A 21,900-nucleotide genomic window follows, 5' to 3' on the forward strand; every position below is an offset into this window, starting at 1 on the left:
TAAAATTAAAGTAATTAACAACAATAATCTATACTTATATTATATATTATTATATTATAATATTATAATTCTGCAGAATTTGTTTGTTTGTTTGTTTGAACGCGCTAATCTCAGGAACTACTGGTCCGATTTGAAAAATTATTTCAGTGTTATATAGCCAATTTATCGATCAAGGATATACGCTATATTTTATCACGCTACGATTAATACGAGCGAAGAAATAGAGAAAAATGTGGAAAAAACGGGAGGAAATTATTTGAAAGGGCTTATTTGAACGCGCTAATCTCGGGAGCTACTGGCCCGATTTGAAAAATTATTTCAGAGTTAGATAGCCCATTTATCGACAAAGGCTATAGGTTATATTTTATCACGCCAAGATTAATAGGAGGGAAGAAATAGTGGAAAATGAGGAAAAAACGGGGGAAATTCTTTGAAAGGGCGTATCTCACGAACTACTGGAGCAATTTTTCTGTTATTTAGCACAGATAAGAAGTAGACCACGTGAAGAATCATAGGCTATTTTTTGTGGACTAATTTGTCTGTAAAATAACTTACTTACGCGAGCGAACCCGCACGGAACGTCTAGTACTTAATAATAATAATAATAATATACTTCTACTACTACTTACTTACATATTTCGAGTAGCATATAAAACCGTAACCATACCTGGTATATACTTGGCTTCGGCCCGTACATATACCAGTTAGCCGGTAAGAACCGAGAAAATCAAAATAACCAATAATAATAATATTATAAAGAGGTAAACTTTGTTTGTATAATTGTAATGAATAGGCTCAAAAACTACTGGACCGATTTCATAAATATCTACTAAAAAGTCCGCGACACACTATACCAATCTATGTCGAGTGAGGCACAACAACATTTTTTTTATTTAAAAAATCTTGAATTTTTTTGGACTACATTTAAACGCGTTTATTTTACTCATGCTATTAATCCTTATCAAAATAAATTATATAATCACTACGTACAGTTTATGTAGATAATGTTTGGTCTTTGAATGACTAAAATTGGACGTTTGGTTTTGAAGTTATGGCGAAATTAAAATATGTATTACGATTTCTACTGCACGGCCCGTTGCGAAGTGGGCGTCATCAAGGCGGGAGTCGCGTGCGAGAGGGGAGTTTAGATCTATTAGTTCTTTTCAGAGTTAGAATATTACACGCTATTAACATTTTCTTAAATATTTGAAAATGCCTAAGAGAGTCAGGTCTCTTATATATTAGTCACTTCAATAAAATAATATCGGCAAAACAACGTTTGCCGGGACAGCTAGTACTTAATAATTTACAAGAAACAAATATGCGTAGACCCTCTACGCTCGTAGCGTAGAGGGTCTACGAAACCTTGTAACAATACGGAGAAGCGAAAGTATAAGCTGGACTTATATTATGAGTCCGCGCTAAAGGGCGGTTTGGCTGCTACACCGCGAGATCACAAGCAATAGTATGTGACGATTATTGATGATACCAGAGCCTATCCTTTTGTAGGCACTAGTTGGTTTGATGACTAACCCGGCGAAAAAACTGGCCTAATAAAAAAAGGTGAAAACACTTACCTCCATGAGACTAGAGAACTGGTCAACTGTCAACATGGGGTTGACAGTCTGCGGCGCGAGCGACGGTATCATCTTGGTGGCCATCACGTTTGTGGTCAAATTGAACTTCCTCTCCAAAAGCATCACCTTATACAGCTCTGCAATGACCACGAGTGTTACACAACGTATACAGGAGAGCAACAAAACTAATCAATAATACTTTAGGGTGAATGTGCCCCTTATATGGTCGCTGTTAAGCATTTGTAAAAGTTTTTTTATTGAGTTATGAATGCAGTCTTGTTCTAAATTATCCTAAGTACATGACATTCATAATTCTAAACGTATTATTTGTGGGATGATACACACACGCTTAACGAGTCCATATATTATATATGTCGTAGGATGATTTGATAAATCCGTGTTTTCGCGAAATCCCTAGAATTTTCGCGAAAATTCTAGGGATTTCGCGAAAACACGGATTTATCAAATCATCCTACGACATATATAGAGTTTAATGTGAAAGCAGCAGCGTTGAAAAATATACTTTTGACTTTTATATTTCTATGAGGAATGCACCAACACTATAAAACCCATACATGATACAATACAAAAAGTTACTTTGCCAGAGTTTGTAAACTATTCTTTCAGAGCTACTGCTTTCGTAGTGAACTCTATACCAGGGACACATCCACACCCTACAGTATTATAACTTTATTGTATCACACCTTGTATTTAGCTTTAGTCCTACGCACAGTTCAAGAAGTATATAAAGATCATACAGAGTGTCTTTAGTGGATTAGTCAGATCTTGAGCAAAGAGGAGACGAAAATCTTCTAGAATTTGCTAAGAGTTGTCATACAAATTTATTAGGTGGACGCCGGATTTTAGAATTCGTACTGTCCATTTTCAATGTTACAATAATAAAAATGAGTACCTATGAGTACAAAATACTATAGGCTGAAACTTAAATTAATATGACCAACAAAAAGTCACCTGTATAAAGTCACCCTGTATAAATCGCTAGCAATCTTCGCGAAGCATCTGCGTAGCAAATCAACACTATACAATTCGCAGAGCTTAGAATATCAATAGGTTTATTATATTATTGGAAGCTAAACTTGTACCAATTAGTTCAATCGCTTATAGCATCGGATATAGCTAAATTTGAATAGCTTAATATTGCGATTCAAGCTGTCTGATCTCTAATGAAAGTTATTCAAGAATTAAAAAGTTTGCTTCCACTTGAATTGCAATAATTGTTACGTAAGATAAACTATTAATTTTAAAGAATCACAGTGTTTTAAAATATTAAATTGTATATGATAGATCATAATAACAAAATAATTAAGCGTAAAGAAAATAGATAGTAGTCATTGCCAATCTTTTTTTTAACCGTGGGTAAGCTAGGCATGGACCATCCACTATTTTCTTCTTAACTTCATCTTGTCCCGAATACTTACGCACAACGCGATTAACCACGTCCGGATCGCTTAGTTTCATGATTAGTAACGTGGGGATCACTTCGCTCAGTATGTGGCACTTCTCCAGACGCTGAAGAATCTTCTCGAAGAAACCCAGGGTCAAGCTGATGACCTTGACATCACTCTGGTTCTTGTCAACCACGACTTTCACCTTGCCCATCACAATCATGTACAACTCCTTATCAGGTATATAGTCAGATATATTTTGTATGGCAATCAGTGACGCGGTCTGAAATAATGATCGAAGGTTAAAAATCGAAGTATAAATTAATGGTCGATACGGAAGTTTAAAAAAATATCTGATTCAAAACTTTAATAAGTGCTTAGACACAGCGGGAACCACACGCTTATCGTGTAGAAACCGAGTGGTTAAATGTAAACGTTATAATACAACGCCTTTGCAATAAGCTGCGAGCGGTAAGATGCACGGATCCAAACCGCGCGGTTCGCTCTGTGTCTGAACAAGCACTAATGTCAGGAATCGGTATACTAAATACTGAAACAATCAAATAACAGGAAGTCGCTAACAATTTTTCATGAAATACATTAACCCAATTTTTTAAGCATTGATAGCCCTGATGAACTAAAATTATTATTGTTGAGAACACTCGATCATATAATTATTGCCTAGCCTTCAAACAAAAACACAGTCACAGTCGTGCCAATATAGCAAATCTAAAGCAAAATGTATACAAAAGAGGCTGCTGAATTTAAGTAGATTTATTTATACAAGGTCTGTTTATACAAATTTATTTATGGATAGGCTATATTTAGTAAGGAATTGCGTCATGTGTACGTCAAAACAGGTTCGCGATAGGCGCGTTTCCCCGATACGCAGTTCGTAGAGCTATCTTCGTCATCGGGAAAAGGCCGGATTTGTATGCGGCGAAGCGAACTCGCGGTATGGCCGCGACACCGCGAGATCACAAGCAAGTGTATGTAAAGGGACGCTTATACGGGCAACTAAAATTGCTTTACTCTCGTCAACTCCGACGTCACGACTACAGCAAGCAATTTTCGGCAACAAGCAGCAACAATCAGCAACTAGTTACTAGGCAATACTGTCATACACGAGCCCATCGGATATTCGTCAATTCATATCGCCGCAATTTATTAAAATTGCCCCATGTTGCTCCACTAAATTGCTCCAGATCGCTCCATTCGTGTCGCCGGCAATTAATTGCCCGTGTAAGCGCTTAAAAGAGCGGCGCGCTGCTTGTCATCTCGCATTGTAGCTGCCAAATCTTGCGTTTGCTCGAAGGCATAATATAGATCCAGTCTAAACTTAAAAAAAATAGCTCAACTCTTTAGTAATATTCTAATTTACTCAGTTAAACATTTAGGCCCACTTGCGCCAGACTGGGCTAACACGCTTAACTCTGAAGTTAAATTATACTTCGGAGTTAAATTGTCATCATATCTTGCACCACCAAGAGTTAGGATTTAACCTCGTGTTAATTTTTTAACCCACCGAAAGGAGGGTATCAACTAACTCTGGATTAGTAATGTCAAAACTGAGATTTTTAGGTTATGACTTATGTAGTTTGTTATGTTCAGTAATAGGTACCGGTTTTATTTTGTATTCAACCATGATAAAAGAGTGGTTGTTATCTGATGATGATGAAGAAATTATTGAATACATTAGTTCGGACTCGTATAATAGAAGGATTCAGCAGAACGGACCGATCTTTTTACTGACAAAGAGACAAAGATTTCCATCTCTTCAGTTCTATTTTTATTAAATAAAATTTTAAATAAATTGCAATATACAAATGAGAATAAAAAGTAAGTCCCTACCAAAGTTTAATTATAGGGAGTGCCTCCGCTGCCGGCGCCGGTTGCCGAAATGGCTGCCGGCGCCGTTTTCCGAAGTTTGCCGAAGTCACGCGATGTTTGCTGAATAGGCTGCCGGCGCCTATTCGGCAAACATGGCATGTCAAATGACAGAATAATGATATCATAGAGAAATATTATAATGATATAAGGCGTCAGTTACATCAGTATTGAACTAAAGGACTTTGCAATGTACCAATAACAAATTCATAATGTTAGGATGCATATTTTGATGGTAGTGATGATGATGATGATTAATGTGATCAGCATAGTAGCATAACAGTACCTTTTTTTATTTAAACAACGCTGAAACTCTCAATCATGTAGTAGCATTTCATCAAAACGCTTCACGAAAAACTAAAATATCTACAGTCGAACATTATATAACCTCCACCCTTGGAAGTCGGTTAAAAACATAAAGTTATACCTAGTGGAATAGAGAAACAAAGGCCTGAGCAAAAGAGATGTCACTATCAGTAACACTGCGTGGTAAAAAGAGACGTGTGATACGTGACAGCAGCACTCTTTTTTTGACGTCCAGTCAGCACGTGCCGCAACTTGACAATATTTTAATCTCATAGAAATCATGTTCAATCATGCTTGTGTAAGATGAAACTAATTTCGGTTTCGTTTGACAGCTCGAGATTGTTGCTCTATTCAACTAGGTATATTAACTTTATGGTTAAAAAGTCGAATATTAGTTGAGGTTATATTTCTTTTTAAAATTTGTTTACCGGCACTGGAACCCAGCATTTTACACATTTTCACCGGTTCCCACTTTGAGTGCCAGCGCCGGCAGCCGGTGTTCAAATCTCGGCTGCCGGCAGTAAACTTACCGCTGGTTCCCATTACTGATATTTTTGGGAGCCGGCGCTGGCAGCGGAGATAATATCATTGGATTAGTGCGTCTTTAGTGAACTCCTTTATAAATAGGTAGACTAGATAAACATTGGACACAAGTGTTTCTTCTCAATTTTTATCATCTTCTGCCTAATTTATTTGCACAAAATATCACAACACGCACGCACAATGCGACAAAGAACCACGTGTCATTTCAAATCTGACATAAGAAGATAGCCTTATTTAAAGTACTGTAGAGCGAGAGAGAGCAGTACACTTAAATTATTCAGCATTCGCTCTTTCATATTTGACTGAGTGTAAAAAGAATGAATGAACATGATATAAGCCCGGGTTAGTTGACTCTGGGATAAGTTCTTCTGGTGCAATATGTAGTATGAGTTATAAATTAAAATCGTTAACACTGAGTTAGTAAGCCTCAGGTTATTTATTTAACTCAAAGTTTTGGCTTAAGTGGGTCTAATTAGACCTTTAAGTTATATATTTAATCTTTACTCATCATAAGCTTAATACACAATTCGCAATAATTTTCCATATAAAAGTCACGTGTCTGTCTGAATGTGTCGGTCTGTCTGTTGCCTATTGATGCAATTTTATAACCGACTGCATTAATTTAGATAAAAATATACGGTAGATATATATAGGAGATTAGACATACTTTGAAAGATCGGTAGGAAAAGAATGACATAAAATAATTTTTGTGGGTTCCTCCACAAAAATTATCCTATGTAATTACCGTGCAAAATACGTTTATTTTTATTATTATTTTAATTTGAAGTAATTCAGGCATCTTAGCCAAAAAATACCTTTGACGCAACAAAGTTAACATCTTTATGTTAACTCTGTTGCATCAATAGACAAATAAAAAAAAAAAAAATTTTTAACTAGGCGCACGAAAAAATAAGTAGTGTAAGTAGTAAAGGTAGCACACATAATATCAACTCGGAAAGGGATCGTCCCCGTATGGCCTTTCGCCCCGCCGTCAACCAGGCGTCAACCTAACGTATGCACGTAACCAAAGCGTATCAGTAGCGCCTGCACTCCTGCACATCAACTCGGCTACGGCTAGGCGACGCCTCGCTTGCGGCTCGGGAAAGGGGAAAGGGGCAAGGGTGGACGAATAAACGTTAGCTTGAGTACGGAGATACGTAAGCACGGCGATGACGAGCCGTAAGCGGGGGGACTGCTACTTGACCACGCGTCGCATCCCGGTTCGGAGCCTGTTCCGAGGCGAGGCGATTACGTTACGGTTCCGCTTAGTGTGCGTTAGTAGTAGTTTCATACAAACAATATTGAACGGCTCGAGGCGATACGGCGCCGATCCCTTTCCGAGTTGATATGTGTGCTGTGATCATAAAGCGTCCAAGTGGAATCCACTCAGGTTCATGACTGATTTCGCACAAATTCACTGTTTATCAACCTAGTCTAACTGGCAAGAATGAGAATAATAATTGAAGCTAAATGAATAGACGAAGAACAACTAACAATTTGAAAACTGACGTTCTTTAGTATTTTAAGGAGGAGGCTTATATTAAGAACCGAGAAAATTATTCGAAATAAAAAATAGAGGATTCTATGTAAAGCTAGATATTATGTTAGCTAGATGATAAAGTAGGTAAATTAAAAGGTTTATTCAATTTTAAATAAGGGAAAAATGAGTAATTATGTATTCTTAAGTTATAAAAGGTTACTTACTGCTGGCCGATTCTGTATCGTACATTTGTGAGTTAATCACTGAGTTAGTAACGAAACGGAGGAGTGAGTAACGTAAAGTCTCTTTTTTGTATTCACTTGCATACAAAATTGAGACTTTCCGTTACTCACAAATGTACGATACAGAATCGGCCAGCTGGCTTCAACCGTACTCATGTTTAATTATATGAGTTCTATACAAACAGAGCTTTGGCCCTACAATAGTAGTCAAAACACAAAACAATTTCCGCGAACTTCCATACCGCTTCCAACTCTAGATGTAGTTATGAAAGTTTTGAAGTGAGAAACAGAAATGTAATTTCAACCATAATACGTTTAGAATTATTACCACCAAATAAGATCCATTGATGATCTCTTAGGCTTAACTTGAGCGTATGGTTGCTCAAGCCGAGGGATTGCGGATTCGAGTCCCGCTGATTCGAAAGCTGCAGGCTTAGCATGACAACATTAGAAACGTAAAAGAATAGACTGCATACTGTCAGATTTGAGTGATAAAATGGCGGATTTCCTCTGTCTAACTGTCACTTTGTCTATTCTTCCGTAGAAAGAAATCACTAGTCTATGGCAAAGCCTACTGGTGTTATTATAGCCTTACTAACATTAACAACATACGCTGTGATCAAAGGCAAAATTCTAAGCAGGGTCCGCTAAAAACCATATTATTTTGAACCCCTGACGAATAAAGCGGGGTGTTATAAGTTTGACGTGTTTGCCTGTGTGTCTGCCTGTGGCATCGTAGCACATTAACAGTTGGATGAATCTTGATCTAGTTTTTTTTAAATATGAACTCTACATTCATGAAAAGTTGAGAGCAACTTCCAGTGATTTGATTGTTTTGTTCTTAATTTAACATTTTCATATAGTTTCTGTTTGAAAACTGACATGACCGAAAGTGTTCTCAGAAGTTCATTATCATCAGCCTGCTCGCTGAAAAAATTTGGCTTTTTATAAGTTGGGTTTTATACTAAATAGAATGGAGGGTTTTTAAATATCTTAATATTTTATACCTGTATCTGGTGAGCATTGCTGTCCATGGCATTGAAGAGTAGCGGCAGGATCTCGTTATGGATAACTTCCTTGGTGCACTTTTTGATGATGATGTGCAGGTTCTCCAGCAGGGTTACCGTGGCTTGCACACTCTTCGGCGCATTTATGAGGTGTCTGAAGTTAATTTTTCTAAATTTGAAAATAGTATAGCTCTTCGTTTTGTAAGCGAGAGGAGAAAATTAAAGATAACGTTTGGGGAAAATAAATGGGAAGATAGGAAGGTTTGGACCGCCTACATGTTGGAAAAAATGATTTAGATTTTTTAGAATTTTTATTAGGTAATTAGTATGAATATTGAATATATTATAGAAACAACCAAATTTTTGTGTCATTAAATTAAGTTCTGATGAAAAGTACGTTATTGAAAGTATGAGGTGTATGCAGAAGAAATGCGGCGCAGCGATAGCGTATACAGTGCGTAACGAATATAATTAATAATATATAACACAGTGTAAGTAAATATAATTATACTCTCATATGAACCCTTCCAGTTTACTATGAAAGTAGCAGCGCTGAAGGATATTTTGTATGGAAATACTCTTCCATAATAAAAGCAAATGTTTCAGCGCTGATACTTTTACAGTGAGCTCTAAAAGTGACAAATACACACCCTAAAATTATTATACCTCTGTTTCGTTACACCCTGTATACACACAGCAAATGTAATAGAATGACTCACTTGAGTGTCGGCAGCACATACTGTGCGAACTCCTCTTCAGTGGAGTCATTGGTCATCCAAATGATTGGCTGCAGAACAGCTGCTAGGACCTCAGATATCCTCACCTCGAGCTGCAAAGCTGGCCAAATGTGCTGCCAGCGGAGTTTCTGAAAGGTGTCATTATGCATAACACATGCGTTGTTCTAGATCGTGCCAAGTAATTCTTATTCTTTGATGACAGTAAAACTGTTCGGCTTAAAACATACATAATTATTGGAAAATGTAATTCTTATTATGCAGGTATAAATTGGCGATATTGAGTGAGGTTGATAAAATATGCACGTAATTATTACACAACACTGTAGCATATGAATTACATTCCCTATTTTCCCAAGCTAGAATAATAATAGATAATATTTCAATTCAATTGTTCAACCCGATCTGTAGACATAATAACATTATATGGCCGCGCCGTAGACAAACATATCTGGTATACGGAAATATTTATCGGGTTGTACAACAAATTATTTTTAACATCAAATAATTATAATACAGCATTCCTTCTCCAAAATACACAAAATTAAATTTCGCAGTGCGCTATACTTTCGCAAAACATGCAGTTCGTAATTTTTAATTCAGTTTTTCGCGCCCATCTGGGAGCTAAGTCATGACGTGAGTCGAATGTCGAGTTTAATATTATCGAAAGCTAAAGCCCGTCACAGACGTAGCTATAATATATATTAATATTTTTATAGCCAGGCATATTACTATATATGTTCTAAATACAAATTTTCGCGTGACCGCACACTTAGCTATAACATATATTTCTGGTAGCTACTATAATATATATTATAGTACGGTATATTAATATTTATTATAGCTATGTCTGTGACGGGCTTTATGCCAATTCCATACGTTTTATCGGCGGTTCTTAAAGAAAAGACAAAGAAAACGTGTTGACTAAGCCCCCTATTTAAATTGCAACAGCTCGCTCAGGTCTTACGAAAATCTCGCGCAGGCACGAAATTTTAAAAATATATTTTAGAGCATGCTTTGTTAATTCCCAGAAATTCGTCTAAATCATCATGTATACAGTCGTACAAGGATCTTTAAGCACATTACATTGATAGAGGGTGTGGATGAAACAGCTGTCACTCAAAATTACTCTGGAGCTATTTCCGACTTTGTTCGCAAACTCGCAAAATGGCACCAAGGCCTCTAAGTGACGAAGAATGCAGCGTTATTTTTATTTCGACCGTGCCAAAACATCCTTGTGACACAAAGAAAGTATTTGTATACGTGATGCCAAATTCTCGTAGTTGCATTGTTGATTTTCCTTTATGTCTTTCGTAATCGGCTTACGAGTATTTCTTTTCGGCATACATTTGGATTATACCTTTCTCAGAATCATACCATACCTTCGGGATGTAGGGGAGAGCTTCAATAAGAGAACCACGGTAGAAGTTACTTTTTTGCGATGGATCCTTCATGGTTATGACATCGAGGAATTGCATCGCCTGGATAGCTGGCTCACTCTGACACCTGGTGAAGTGCATTCGTAAAATTTATAAGAAATTATTAATGTGATTAATCAGAATACAGTTAAGCATAAAATACATTCAAGAATACTCTTGAGCATAAAATTACTTGAAGTATTTGTTGTTTTGACTTAGCTTACTGGAAGTGCTCGTTGTTTTGACTTTATAGCTTATTTGAAGTATTCGGTGTTTTCATTAAGCCTACTTAAATTATTCGGTGTTTTGACTTAGCTTACTTGAAGTATTTGATGAGTGGCAGTAGTTGGGTGGTGGGTCTTGGGTGTGGGTCCCGGGACAGCAGACGCTGCACTGCCTCCTGTAGCGGCTCTGGTACGCGAGGCAGCAGAGCATTCACTTGCTGGTCCAGCTGGAAGTTACAAAATATTAAGGGCCTGTTTCACCACTTCCTGATAATTGCCGGATAATTGAACTTACAGACATATAGAGTATGGAGTATCTGTCAGATAAGTTGTAGATACTAGATAGCCTATCAAGCACTTATTAGTCCCAAAGTTCTAACAAAATTGCCATACTTTGTCCAAATTATTTGGAATTTTAGGATCGGCTGGTACGCATTCAATCCCACACTTTGCGCCTGCAATTTTATAGTTTTTTGATCGTCGTTATTTTATACATCAATTAAATCGAGTCAAAGAAACGAAACGCCCTAGATATATTATTCTTTAATTCAGTACAAAAATTATCTGAAAATTCCAAATAATTTGGACATAGTATGGCAATTTCGTTAAAAGAAGAGGTAACTTTGGGATTTTTTCTATCGAGTGAAGTTCATGATATTGTGTAATGGAATATAAATTCCACTGCGTTAGATCCTTAACTAACACAAATATTTTATATTTTTTCAGAATTTAAATTACGTATATTTTTATGTCTCCTGTCACTTTTAAATCTTGAAAATCGTCCATTTCTGGGAATACAGGGCTTAAGTTAATTATGCGGAACCACTTAATAAAAAATCGGCCAAGTGTGAGTCGGACTCGCGCTCGAAGGGTTCCGTACCGATACAGAGCAAAATAGGCTATTTTTTTGTATGGGATTATTTAATTTTATTATTATTATTAAATATTAAAGTACACACATAACAAAAGAATGTGTGAAAAATTCCAGTGCCAACCTCTTGCCATTATTGATATAGAGCGAAAAAGGCCGAAAAAATCACGTTTCTTGTCTGGGATTTTTTATGGGATTAAATATTAATTTTATTTTGTTTTCAGTATTTGTTGTTGTAGCAGCAACAGATATACACAATCTGTTGAAATGTCAGATTTATAGCTATATCGGTTCTTGAGATACAGCCTGGAGATAGACAGACGGACAGACAACGAAGTCTTAGTAATAGGGTCCCGTTTATACCCTTTGGGTACGGTTACCCTAAAAAGTATGTGGATTGTGGAGTAATAGCCTTGAATGAAAAATTTTCAGCGCATTGATTGGTTTACGGTTTTTCTCCGTTTCGGTTTTTTCGGTTCTCATCCGTTTCAATGAAGATTAAGAAATGATTGAATCTTACGAAATTCTGAGAACAATTTGTTGATAACTTTAAGAAAGCGTATTTATTAACGAAATCTCTCTTTCATCTTTTCAATTCTGTTTAGCTCTGTTTAACAACTCAACCGAATTCACTGCTCTCAGTGTTACCAACTCTCGAAATATTTCTCCCTAAACTTAAGCCAAACAAACCCCAAAACCAAACGCGTGAACTGTAATGAAAATCTTTAATTAATTATTTTTGCGATACTTATTATGGTTTTACTATGATATTTATTATTAAAAAATAACTGCGTCAACGACCTATTATGTTTTAATTATGGTAAAATATATGAGCATAGTTAATTTTCTCTCGCCTTTTATCATCAATGTTATAATATTTTTTCACTTATATTAAAATTTACTTTACGAAAGGTTGGGTTTTTACAACGACTTATTATCAATATAGCGTTTTGAGAGTAATATATTATAACATATAAAATATAATCCCCCTTACTAATAAACGTTGTATAAGCTTTGAATAGTTATACAGTGTTTTGTTCCTGTCACACAAGTGACATTTTTAATTGGGTTGAAGAAGAAAAAAGACTGTATAACTATTCAAAGCTGATACAGCGTTTATTAATAAGGGTGAATACCTATAACATAAGACTTTTTCCCTATGAAACCACCAGAGAATAAGTATTTTCCCTAAATTTAGGGACAAATTCCTCAAGTTGGCAGCATGTTTCCAGTTCCAACAAACATCACCGATGTATATTATAATATATATCGCTTAATAATCAACATTTAAATGAGAGTTTGTGGTTCTTTGGTAATGGTATTAAGAGTTCGTAACAAGCTTAAGGGCCTACGTTCTAAAACGATGCTCTGTAAATGAAGATGTCTGTATTAATTAAATGCGATGTATAAAAACACAAATGTTATAATATGTTTACATATTTTACTCTTAAATTAAGAAATGTTTAGGTACATGATGTAACATTCTATCCTTCAATGAAGAAATAAAATAAAATTTTGACGATTTTTTTAATTAATAGCGATGTGAGGCTGAAGCTGGATTTATATACGGCGGTGCGATCGCACGGTTTGGCTGCTATACCGCGAGATCTCAAGCAAGTATATTATGTATCTAATCGATTTATTTAAATAGCGGCACGGTCGCGCTGTCATTTACATAATATCTACTTGTACTACCGCCGAACCGCGCGGACGCGTATAAAACCAGCCTGAACCACCACAACCACTAGAATGATTGTAACGAAATTTATGAAGTTAAGCGTCTTGTACCTAGGATATTATGACGTAATAGTTGCGTGATTAACATGTGTGACTATCTCTTTATTATAAAAAAATCACTTTGTATACACTTACAAATGTTATTTATAGTTGTCGAGACACTATATTAAAAAATTATAGCAAACACTTTTCTGTTATAGTGTCTTGACAGACAAAGACAAAATATAATAAATTTATAACATAAACTTATAATAAATTTATATGCGTCCGCGCTAATAAGCGGTTTTGCCGCCATACCGCGAGATCACAAGCTATTTTACGTAGTTTTTTTAAATAAAAAGATACCTACACATTGTGGATCTTCTTATTATAAACTAGCTGTCCCGGTAAACGTTGTTTTGCCTGTTTTCCCTGTTTTTCTACTTTTCTCTTGACGTTTTTCTGATTTTTTTTTCTATGAACCTCACGGAGCTCGAGAGCTTTGCAACGAATGCAAAACCGTGGAAATCAGTTAGTGCTCTCTGGAGTCATAGCGTTAGGAAGGAAAACCCGACTTATTTTTATATATTCGACTAGGTTTCGAGTGTCATTATCGGCTCTATTACAATCAATATAAGGTACGCTTTGGGGGACCGAGTTTTATATCTATAAGTACAACATCTCTAAAGGCTTCAGTCTCGAAATCAGATTTATATGGACAAGCCTCGGAAACGGATGCGCGTCGCTCGGCTAGCAGCGCGCGACGCACTAGACCGCTTATCCACATAAATCCTTACATTGGAACGCGCCGCCGCCGCTCCCGCTCCGCTGCCCGCTGATTTCGAGTCTGAAGTCTTTTCAAGTGTAATTCCAATTGTAATGAGTGTATACTTAATCTCCGAGGTCGCGCGTGAGATTCGTGAGATAGCGAGTTACACCCCGGATAAACTTATCTCACGCATAAATAATGGTTAAGGTTTCTATCGCAGTGGTTCTGATAACTTGTATATATCTCTTGAAACTATATAAACTGCGATTGTGTGTGTCCTATATAATAAATGCAGATATACGCTTTAATATATTTGTAGGGTAGGGGTAATAGGGTTATTATACCGTTTACGAATTAAAGGATATTTATTATTTACTGCAAAAGGATACTTACGAATTCAATCTGCTTCAGATACAGCGTGGGCATGTTATTTGCCTTCAACAGCGACCTTCCGAGGTTGAAAACAGCGCAGATCACCATTCCCAAAGAGAACATGTCAGACAGAATGTTACAGTGCCCGCTAGTCTGAACTTCCGGCGCTACAAACAGACAGTTAACCAAGTAAATTAGTTAAAAGTTGAACAGGAAATTAACTCGAGTTACTAGAAGATTAGTTCTGTTGAACTGATATAATTGCTAAGTAAATCTATTTAATGAAAAGACTATTACTTAGATTTATATTTAGTTTCGTCTTGCAGTCTTCCAGCAGATCCATCTTTAAATTATTAACATAGTTTTTCTGAGTTTGAAACTGCGTTATTTAATAATTAGTATTTAAAATGTTATTACTCAGTAAATGAATTCATTAATGATAAAGACTTGACTAAAATGTAATCAATGTATAAGTAGAGTATGTAAAATTTAATGTATTTAATTTGTTTTCATCTATTTCCATTGTGATTTTGTTATAACTTATGACCTATATTTAAAAATTTGCACGCCATACGTGGCTTATCTCATCATATTTTTAAACATCTTTTTGTACCATTTTCTGGCAAATAAATATTTGAATTTGAATTTAATTTATTGTGTTGTAAAAGTGTTGCACCAAAGATATTTATCTTTTTATTTACACAGGAGATGATATTAAAGAAAAAGAGAGGAAAATGGATAAAATATGTTCACAAGAATAATATAATGAGATGTTAGATTGGATTAAAGACATACATTCTAATGTCTCTTTGTCTTCCATTTAAAGTATCTTCCCATTTAGTTGTTTGATGAAATCGTGTTATGTCATGGTTTACGCTTAACCGTTGTGTGCCAATAGCTTCGTCCACACTGTGCCTTTTTCTGTTTGTCAAGGGCATGCGTCAAAGCGCAGTCAACAGCGTACGTGAGTCATGACCGCGACGCATGCCCTCTGACCGTCTCGAAAAAACTTAAATGACAATGTTAGCATTTCGTTCGTTGACGCATTCAATTATTGAATGCATCAAAACCAAAGTTGAATGAAAGAAGATGACGAACATTGAAAACGAAAGCGCATAGTGTGGACATAGCTAATGAAAAACTGTTTAAGCTGATAACCTACGTCATTTGGCTGGGGAATGTCAATTTAGCCCGGCCGTCCGAATTTTTCTGATCAGAAATTCGGGTAATGACCCGAATTTCTGATCAGAAAAATTCGGACGCCCCGACCCGCTCATACATTTTGACATGTTAGAAATTCTGATAGTGTGCGGGGTCTACAACAAAATGTATGAACAGAGTGCGTTCCGGCGGGCGTCGGAATTTTTCTGATCAGAAATTTCGGAAAATGTGCTGTCGGGCTTAATTTTACGAATTCAGTCGGCTGGGACCATAGCTTGATCAAATTACGCTATTCTGCCTATGAATCAACTTCTCTGATAGTACGAATTCTTACCTAAGTAGTCGAGATTTGGTTGGCAGATCCTGGCGACTTTGACCGACCATGGTGGCACAGGGATCATCTCCGTTGGATCCAGCCCGTGTACGCTCTCTGTGGACAATAAAGTGTGTTAAGAAGTTACATTAAGAGGTTTTATTATAGCTAGCCAACACCTTTTCTTTATCGCTTCTTTATAGAATCCCTGATCTTGAAAATGGATTGAAGAAGAAAATGTATGGAATTGACATAAGCGTTCGCTCGACATGCGACTCATGTCATGTCAATACATTTTGATCGGCTATATTCTAAAAATAAGCTAAGTATATCGAAAACGATTTGGCTAAGCCCCCGCATTTATCCCGTCGATAACGCCTCTCGTAGTGATTTAGAGCCGTCAATTAGGCGGTCGTGGGCTGAATTCCATGCACTGTGGTGCCCACCAAGGCAATAAGCCTGAGTGGTATCCTTTTCGACGGTGGACATAACAATACTCTACTCGTACGGCTGACCCTTATGCACTATGGGGATGTCCCCATAGTCTTACGTCCTTATATGTTATGCATAGGTACCTACTGTCTTATCACTGACCTGGTGTGTGGTCGGTGTGTCTCTTGGTGTGTCTCATTAATTATTCCTTCCTTTTTTTTCTCTTTTTTTTTATAATTATGTGATGTTTTAATTTCCTTTCTTTGTATTGTAACGTGTAATTTATTATTGGAGTGTAATGTGGTGTCATATTGTTGAATAAACGTTATTATTATTATTATGATTTCTTGCTAGTTGCTGGTCGTATGGGATTATCAGCTTCTACAGGGTTGCAACCCTAAAGGAGGAGAGAGAACTCTAGTCTCCTGCGCACCCACTTGGGCACTCCGTCACAGCTGCTATGTAGGGTTAATTTATAAGAATTATAAGTTAGACCGGCTGTCCAGCTTTAATGGAAAATGAAACTTTCATTTTCCATTAAAGCTGCGTGGGAGCCACCAACCATTTCGTCAAGTATTTATCTGTTACGTAAAAGTAGTGCATATAATATAAAATATTATATCAATCCATAGCGGACCTACCGAATAGCGATAAAAAGTTAAAATACAGAATTGTTACATTATTTTGATAAAGTTACAGAACAATTCGAATATGTGAATGAACACCGAATATTACTGTGTTATACACTTTATTGCAGAATATTTTAGTCTACGTGGCATTAAAATTCACAGCAGCATGAAAATACAACAACAAAATATAATGAAAAGTTAAACAGTTGTAAACTGCTTGTGATTAATATAAATCTGCCATCGATGTTAACAACGAAGTGATTGAACACAATTAATTAATTTAATAAAGCACATTATAATTAACATTATTATGAGAAACATTGAAAAGCAAAAGTGTGCGTCTGTCTGGTCCGATTTTCATGAGTTTGTAGATTCATTATTCAAAAGATTCATTCATTTGGGATTATCTCCGTACAATTTAAAGAATCTATACAGGGTGTAACAAAAATAAGTGATAATACATTAGGGTGTGTATGTGTTCCTTGTAGAGAGTTCACTGTGAAAGTAAAAGCGCTGAAAGACCAAATTTTTTTCACTTTTGTATGGGCAAGCGCCCGAACGTCACGAGTTTCCCAAACAAATTGAAAAAAAAATTTGGTCTTTCAGCGCTGCTACTTTTACAGTGAACTCTCTATATGGAACACATACTCACCCTAAAGTATTAAACGTTATTTTTTTGGCCTTTTTCGCTCTATATCAATAATGACAACACCTAAAAATCAAGTACCTACCGTACTTGACTTTTTCTCAAAGTCCTTAATTATATGTGTACTTTAATATTTAATAAGTAATAATTTTAAAATAAAATATAAATTAAGGGGGGCTCACATAAAGGAGTGAGCACACTGAAACGGGCCGTGCCGGGGCTCAGCGTGCCGGGGCGCATCGCAAAAATCCGTCTCCATACAATTTGCATGGAAGCGGATGCGCGTATCACTGTGCCGGGGCGCATCGGCGCGGATTTTTGCTTGGCAGATTTCCGTCAATGCGACACGGCCCGACAAGACCCGCTGCGCCCCGGCAACAGTGTGCTATAGCAAGCGGCGCGTGGATGTGATGCGATGCGGCCCGACAAGCCTCGGCTCGAAATCCGTCCATGCATTGCGCGCCGACCCACCCCGGCCCGGCCCGGCACGCTCCAGCACGCCCCGGCACGCCCCAGCACAGTGAGCGTTAAAATCCGTCAATGCGATGCGATCCGGCCTTGCAATAGTGTGCTATAGCGCATTTTGCGCTGAGCCCCGATCCGCCCCGGCACGCACCGACAAACTGTGCGCGTACCTTAATAGTACGGAACCCTTCGTGCGCAATCCGACTCGCACTCGGCCGATTATTTTTTATTTGAGGTCGAATTTCGACCATTAGGCGACCTCAAGTATTTTTTAAATATTGCTATAAAAATATATAAGTTTCTTTTTAATTAAATTATCCTGTTTGAGAAGTTTATTGAAACAACTTTTAATTTATTATCAAAGAAATAACTTTAAATTATTTATTTTTGGTTTCTATTTAGCTACAGGGCTGAATTCTCGCGCATGCTAGGGCAACGTTCTAGCGACCGATAGTGACATTGGACAACTCTAAAGGATAGTTTACACAGTACGAGCAGCTAAAGTGATAGTAGAAAGCTACTGTGCTTTTTTACGTGGGAGAGCCATGCTTCGGCACGAATGGGCCGGCTCGACCGGATAAATACCACGTTCTCACAGAAAACCGGCGTGAAACAGCGCTTGCGCTGTGTTTCGCCGAGTGAGTGAGTTTACCGGAGGCCCAATTCCCTAACCACTGCCCTATTCCCTTCCCTACCCTACCCTATTACCCTATGCCCTCTTAAAAGGCCGGCAACGCACTTGCAGCTCTTCTGATGCTGCGAGTGTCCATGGGCGACGGAAGTTGCTTTCCATCAGGTGACCCGTTTGCTCGTTTGCCCCCTTATTTCATAAAAAAAAAAAAAAAAACTGTGCCTGCATACTCGCACGACAGCAGCTCGACTCGCCTCCCTGGGTCACACCATGCACGTAAGTTAATGTCCTAGTGATATCGCCGAATCCGCCCGCACAGAAAACGCTACAGTATTAGTAGCGATGCCATCGCGCCTTTCGCGAACGAAAAAAGTCCCCGTGTGCTAGGACCCTATTAAACTGGCGAGTTGCGAGCGAGTTCGTAGCGTGTGGCGAATAACGCAATAAGTTGGGTACACACTTAGCGGTGTAACATGTAATGTGTTAGCTGCATCAATCTAACTTCTAAACTATCTGACTGAGAGCTAAGAAATTGAGGAATTTATTTAGGAATTAACCTCTTCTATCTTAAAACATAAAAAAGAACAGTATAACACGCTAGATTTAACAAAAAATGCATATAGGGGGTTTCGGGGGCGATAAATCGATCTAGCTAGGAATCATTTTCAGAAAATGTCTTTTTATTCGTGTTTTATCGATAATCGATAAACTGAAAATATGACTCTTCCTGACATCTATTCTCAAATAATAATACTATTTTGTGAGCAACTAATTGCTTTAACAACACAACAACAGCTAAAGCTATTCCAGCAGATGGCGTTGTTAAGTAACACGAAGTCAATGAGTGTTTGCTATACCGAGCAAAGCTCGGTCATCCATGTACTGATGTTTACATGAGAAGTATTGGTCAAATTAGTATAAAAGCCCGAGACAAAAATCAAATATTATAATACCATTCTACAACCGAGAGAGAGAGAAAAAATAAGAGTCAATTCGTCGATAAATAATCGGCCAAGTGTGAGTTGGTCTCACACTTGGCCGATCTTTAAGGGTTCCGTACCATTCTAAAGCAAAAATTATTTTACTTTTAGTATTTGTTGTTATAGCGGCAACAGAAATACACAATCTGTGAAATTTTCAGAAGTCTAGCTTTAGCGGTTTTTTTTTAAACGGGCTTTGGCCCACCACACATTCCCACCACTGTATCTCCTATGTCGCCAGGATCGACAGCGGTATCCAACCACGAAAACCCTTTGATATGATCTCAGGGAGCCCGAGGGACTTGCTAAAGCTGTCTTGGGACCCGCAACGAAATTAATCAGAAGAAAATAGGAGGAGTTTCAATTGCAGTGACCGAAAGTCAAAGAACTGGAAGGGGGAAGCACCACGGGAATAAATGTTAATAATAATAGTGACTACTACGCTAGAACTAAATAAATTTTTTGTGTTAGACTGTTGCCAGTAGTAATTGTGACAACGCTTGAAGGCACGGAAGTTCCTAGCGCTGTCCACGAGATTACCGTAGTATGCGACACCAGATGTACAGAGTAGGTTGTTTAGCATTGTAGTTCTTTCGTCCTGCCAGAGACTGCACTCCCAGAGAACATAATGAGCTGTTTGTTCAAACATGTTGCCTTCGGTCGAGAACTCGCACATGGGTGATGCTACTAGATTAAATCCGTAGAGTTTGGCCTTAAAATTTCCATGACCGGTCAGGAATTGAGAAACGCAGTGATCAATATCCATCCAATGTTTAGATAGTCGTTCACGAATATTAGGGACAAAATAATAAAGATGTCGCCCTTTGGTGGAACAGTCCCATCGCGTCTGCCATTCGGAGATTAGGCTTTGCAAAGAGTTTTCTAAAGGTTCAAACAATCTTGCTATTTTAATTTTATCCCGAGTGCTTAAAAAGAACGGGTTGTCAATGCTTTTATTATGATAGTACATTGTCGCACGCTTTAGCGGTTCTCGAGATACAGCCTGCAGACAGACAGACAGACGGCAAGACAGACGGACAGACAGCGAAGTCAGTAATAGGCTCCCGTTTTTACCCTTTGGGTACGGAACCCGAAAAATTACACATATCCATAAAATTAAAGGATCGGACACTGGTGTCGGGACACACAATATCACAGTAAAATGTACGAAGCCGTGGAAAAAAGCTATAGAGTACTATATCTTGCATCAACATAAAGTCACGTCTGAACGTTAGGAATGGGTCTCATAAAGACGTTATGAAAACATATTAATTCTATTTATTATACTACTAGACGGCCTCCGTTGAGCCAAATTCATTTACCGCGCGGTAACCGTCAATTTTTCCGGAATAAAAGAATTCTTTGTCCTTTCTCGGGACTTAAAAGTATATCTCCAAATTTATTGGGACTTATTTCTTTTGACTCAAAGTATCTCCAAATTTGAGCAAAAGTGGTTTGGGTGTGAAGAGGTACACACTTTCGCTTTAAATATAATATTAGTATGGATTGTCTTATGAGGCAGAAGAGACAGTAATGCGATAATTACACGTAGATGGATAATTTTCTCCTTTTTATTCCCTTACTCAAAGGTTAAAAACGGGACCCGATCACAAAAATAAAATATCAGCCTGTCTGGGCTAGATATTTCACAGACAAATAATCAGTCCACAAAAAATAGCCTATGATCCTTCACGTGGTCTACTTCTTATTTGTGCCAAACAACAGGAAAATTGCTCCAGTAGTTCGTGAATCGTGAGACAAACCCTTTCAAATTATTTCCCCCATTTTTCCACATTTTCCTCTATTTCTTCGCTCCTATTAGTCTTAGCCTGATAAAATGTAGCCTTTATCCTTCCTCGATAAATGGGCTATCTAACACTGCAACAATTTTTCAAATGGGACCAGTAGTTCCTGAGATTAACTCGTTCAAACAAACAAACAAAATTAGATGTACGTTTTGAAAGGTGATTGCAATGAAATAAAATTTTGTCACGACTCACGCAGAGATTCGCACATTTGCGTTTCGTCCGTTTCTGACCTATTTGTGCCCTGACCTTAAGCCCCAATATTTTCACCAACGACTGTTAAAGT

General features: G+C 37.5%; 1 protein-coding gene across 1 annotated transcript in view; it reads right to left on the bottom strand.

The window, feature by feature from the left end:
• Window positions 1-21,900, bottom strand: part of LOC121738406 (SCY1-like protein 2) — an 81,365-nt gene that overhangs the window by 21,203 nt on the left and 38,262 nt on the right. The window contains exons 5-12 of the mRNA XM_042130432.1: window positions 16,048-16,139; window positions 14,574-14,719; window positions 10,921-11,051; window positions 10,565-10,688; window positions 9,168-9,313; window positions 8,449-8,602; window positions 3,017-3,266; window positions 1,578-1,714 (exon numbers count right to left, since the gene is read on the bottom strand). Of these exons, the coding sequence (XP_041986366.1) occupies window positions 1,578-1,714; window positions 3,017-3,266; window positions 8,449-8,602; window positions 9,168-9,313; window positions 10,565-10,688; window positions 10,921-11,051; window positions 14,574-14,719; window positions 16,048-16,139 (1,180 nt within the window). The remainder of the gene's footprint in view (window positions 1-1,577; window positions 1,715-3,016; window positions 3,267-8,448; window positions 8,603-9,167; window positions 9,314-10,564; window positions 10,689-10,920; window positions 11,052-14,573; window positions 14,720-16,047; window positions 16,140-21,900) is intronic.

Source organism: Aricia agestis, chromosome Z (genome assembly GCF_905147365.1).
Source record: "Aricia agestis chromosome Z, ilAriAges1.1, whole genome shotgun sequence".
NCBI lineage: Eukaryota > Metazoa > Arthropoda > Insecta > Lepidoptera > Lycaenidae > Aricia > Aricia agestis.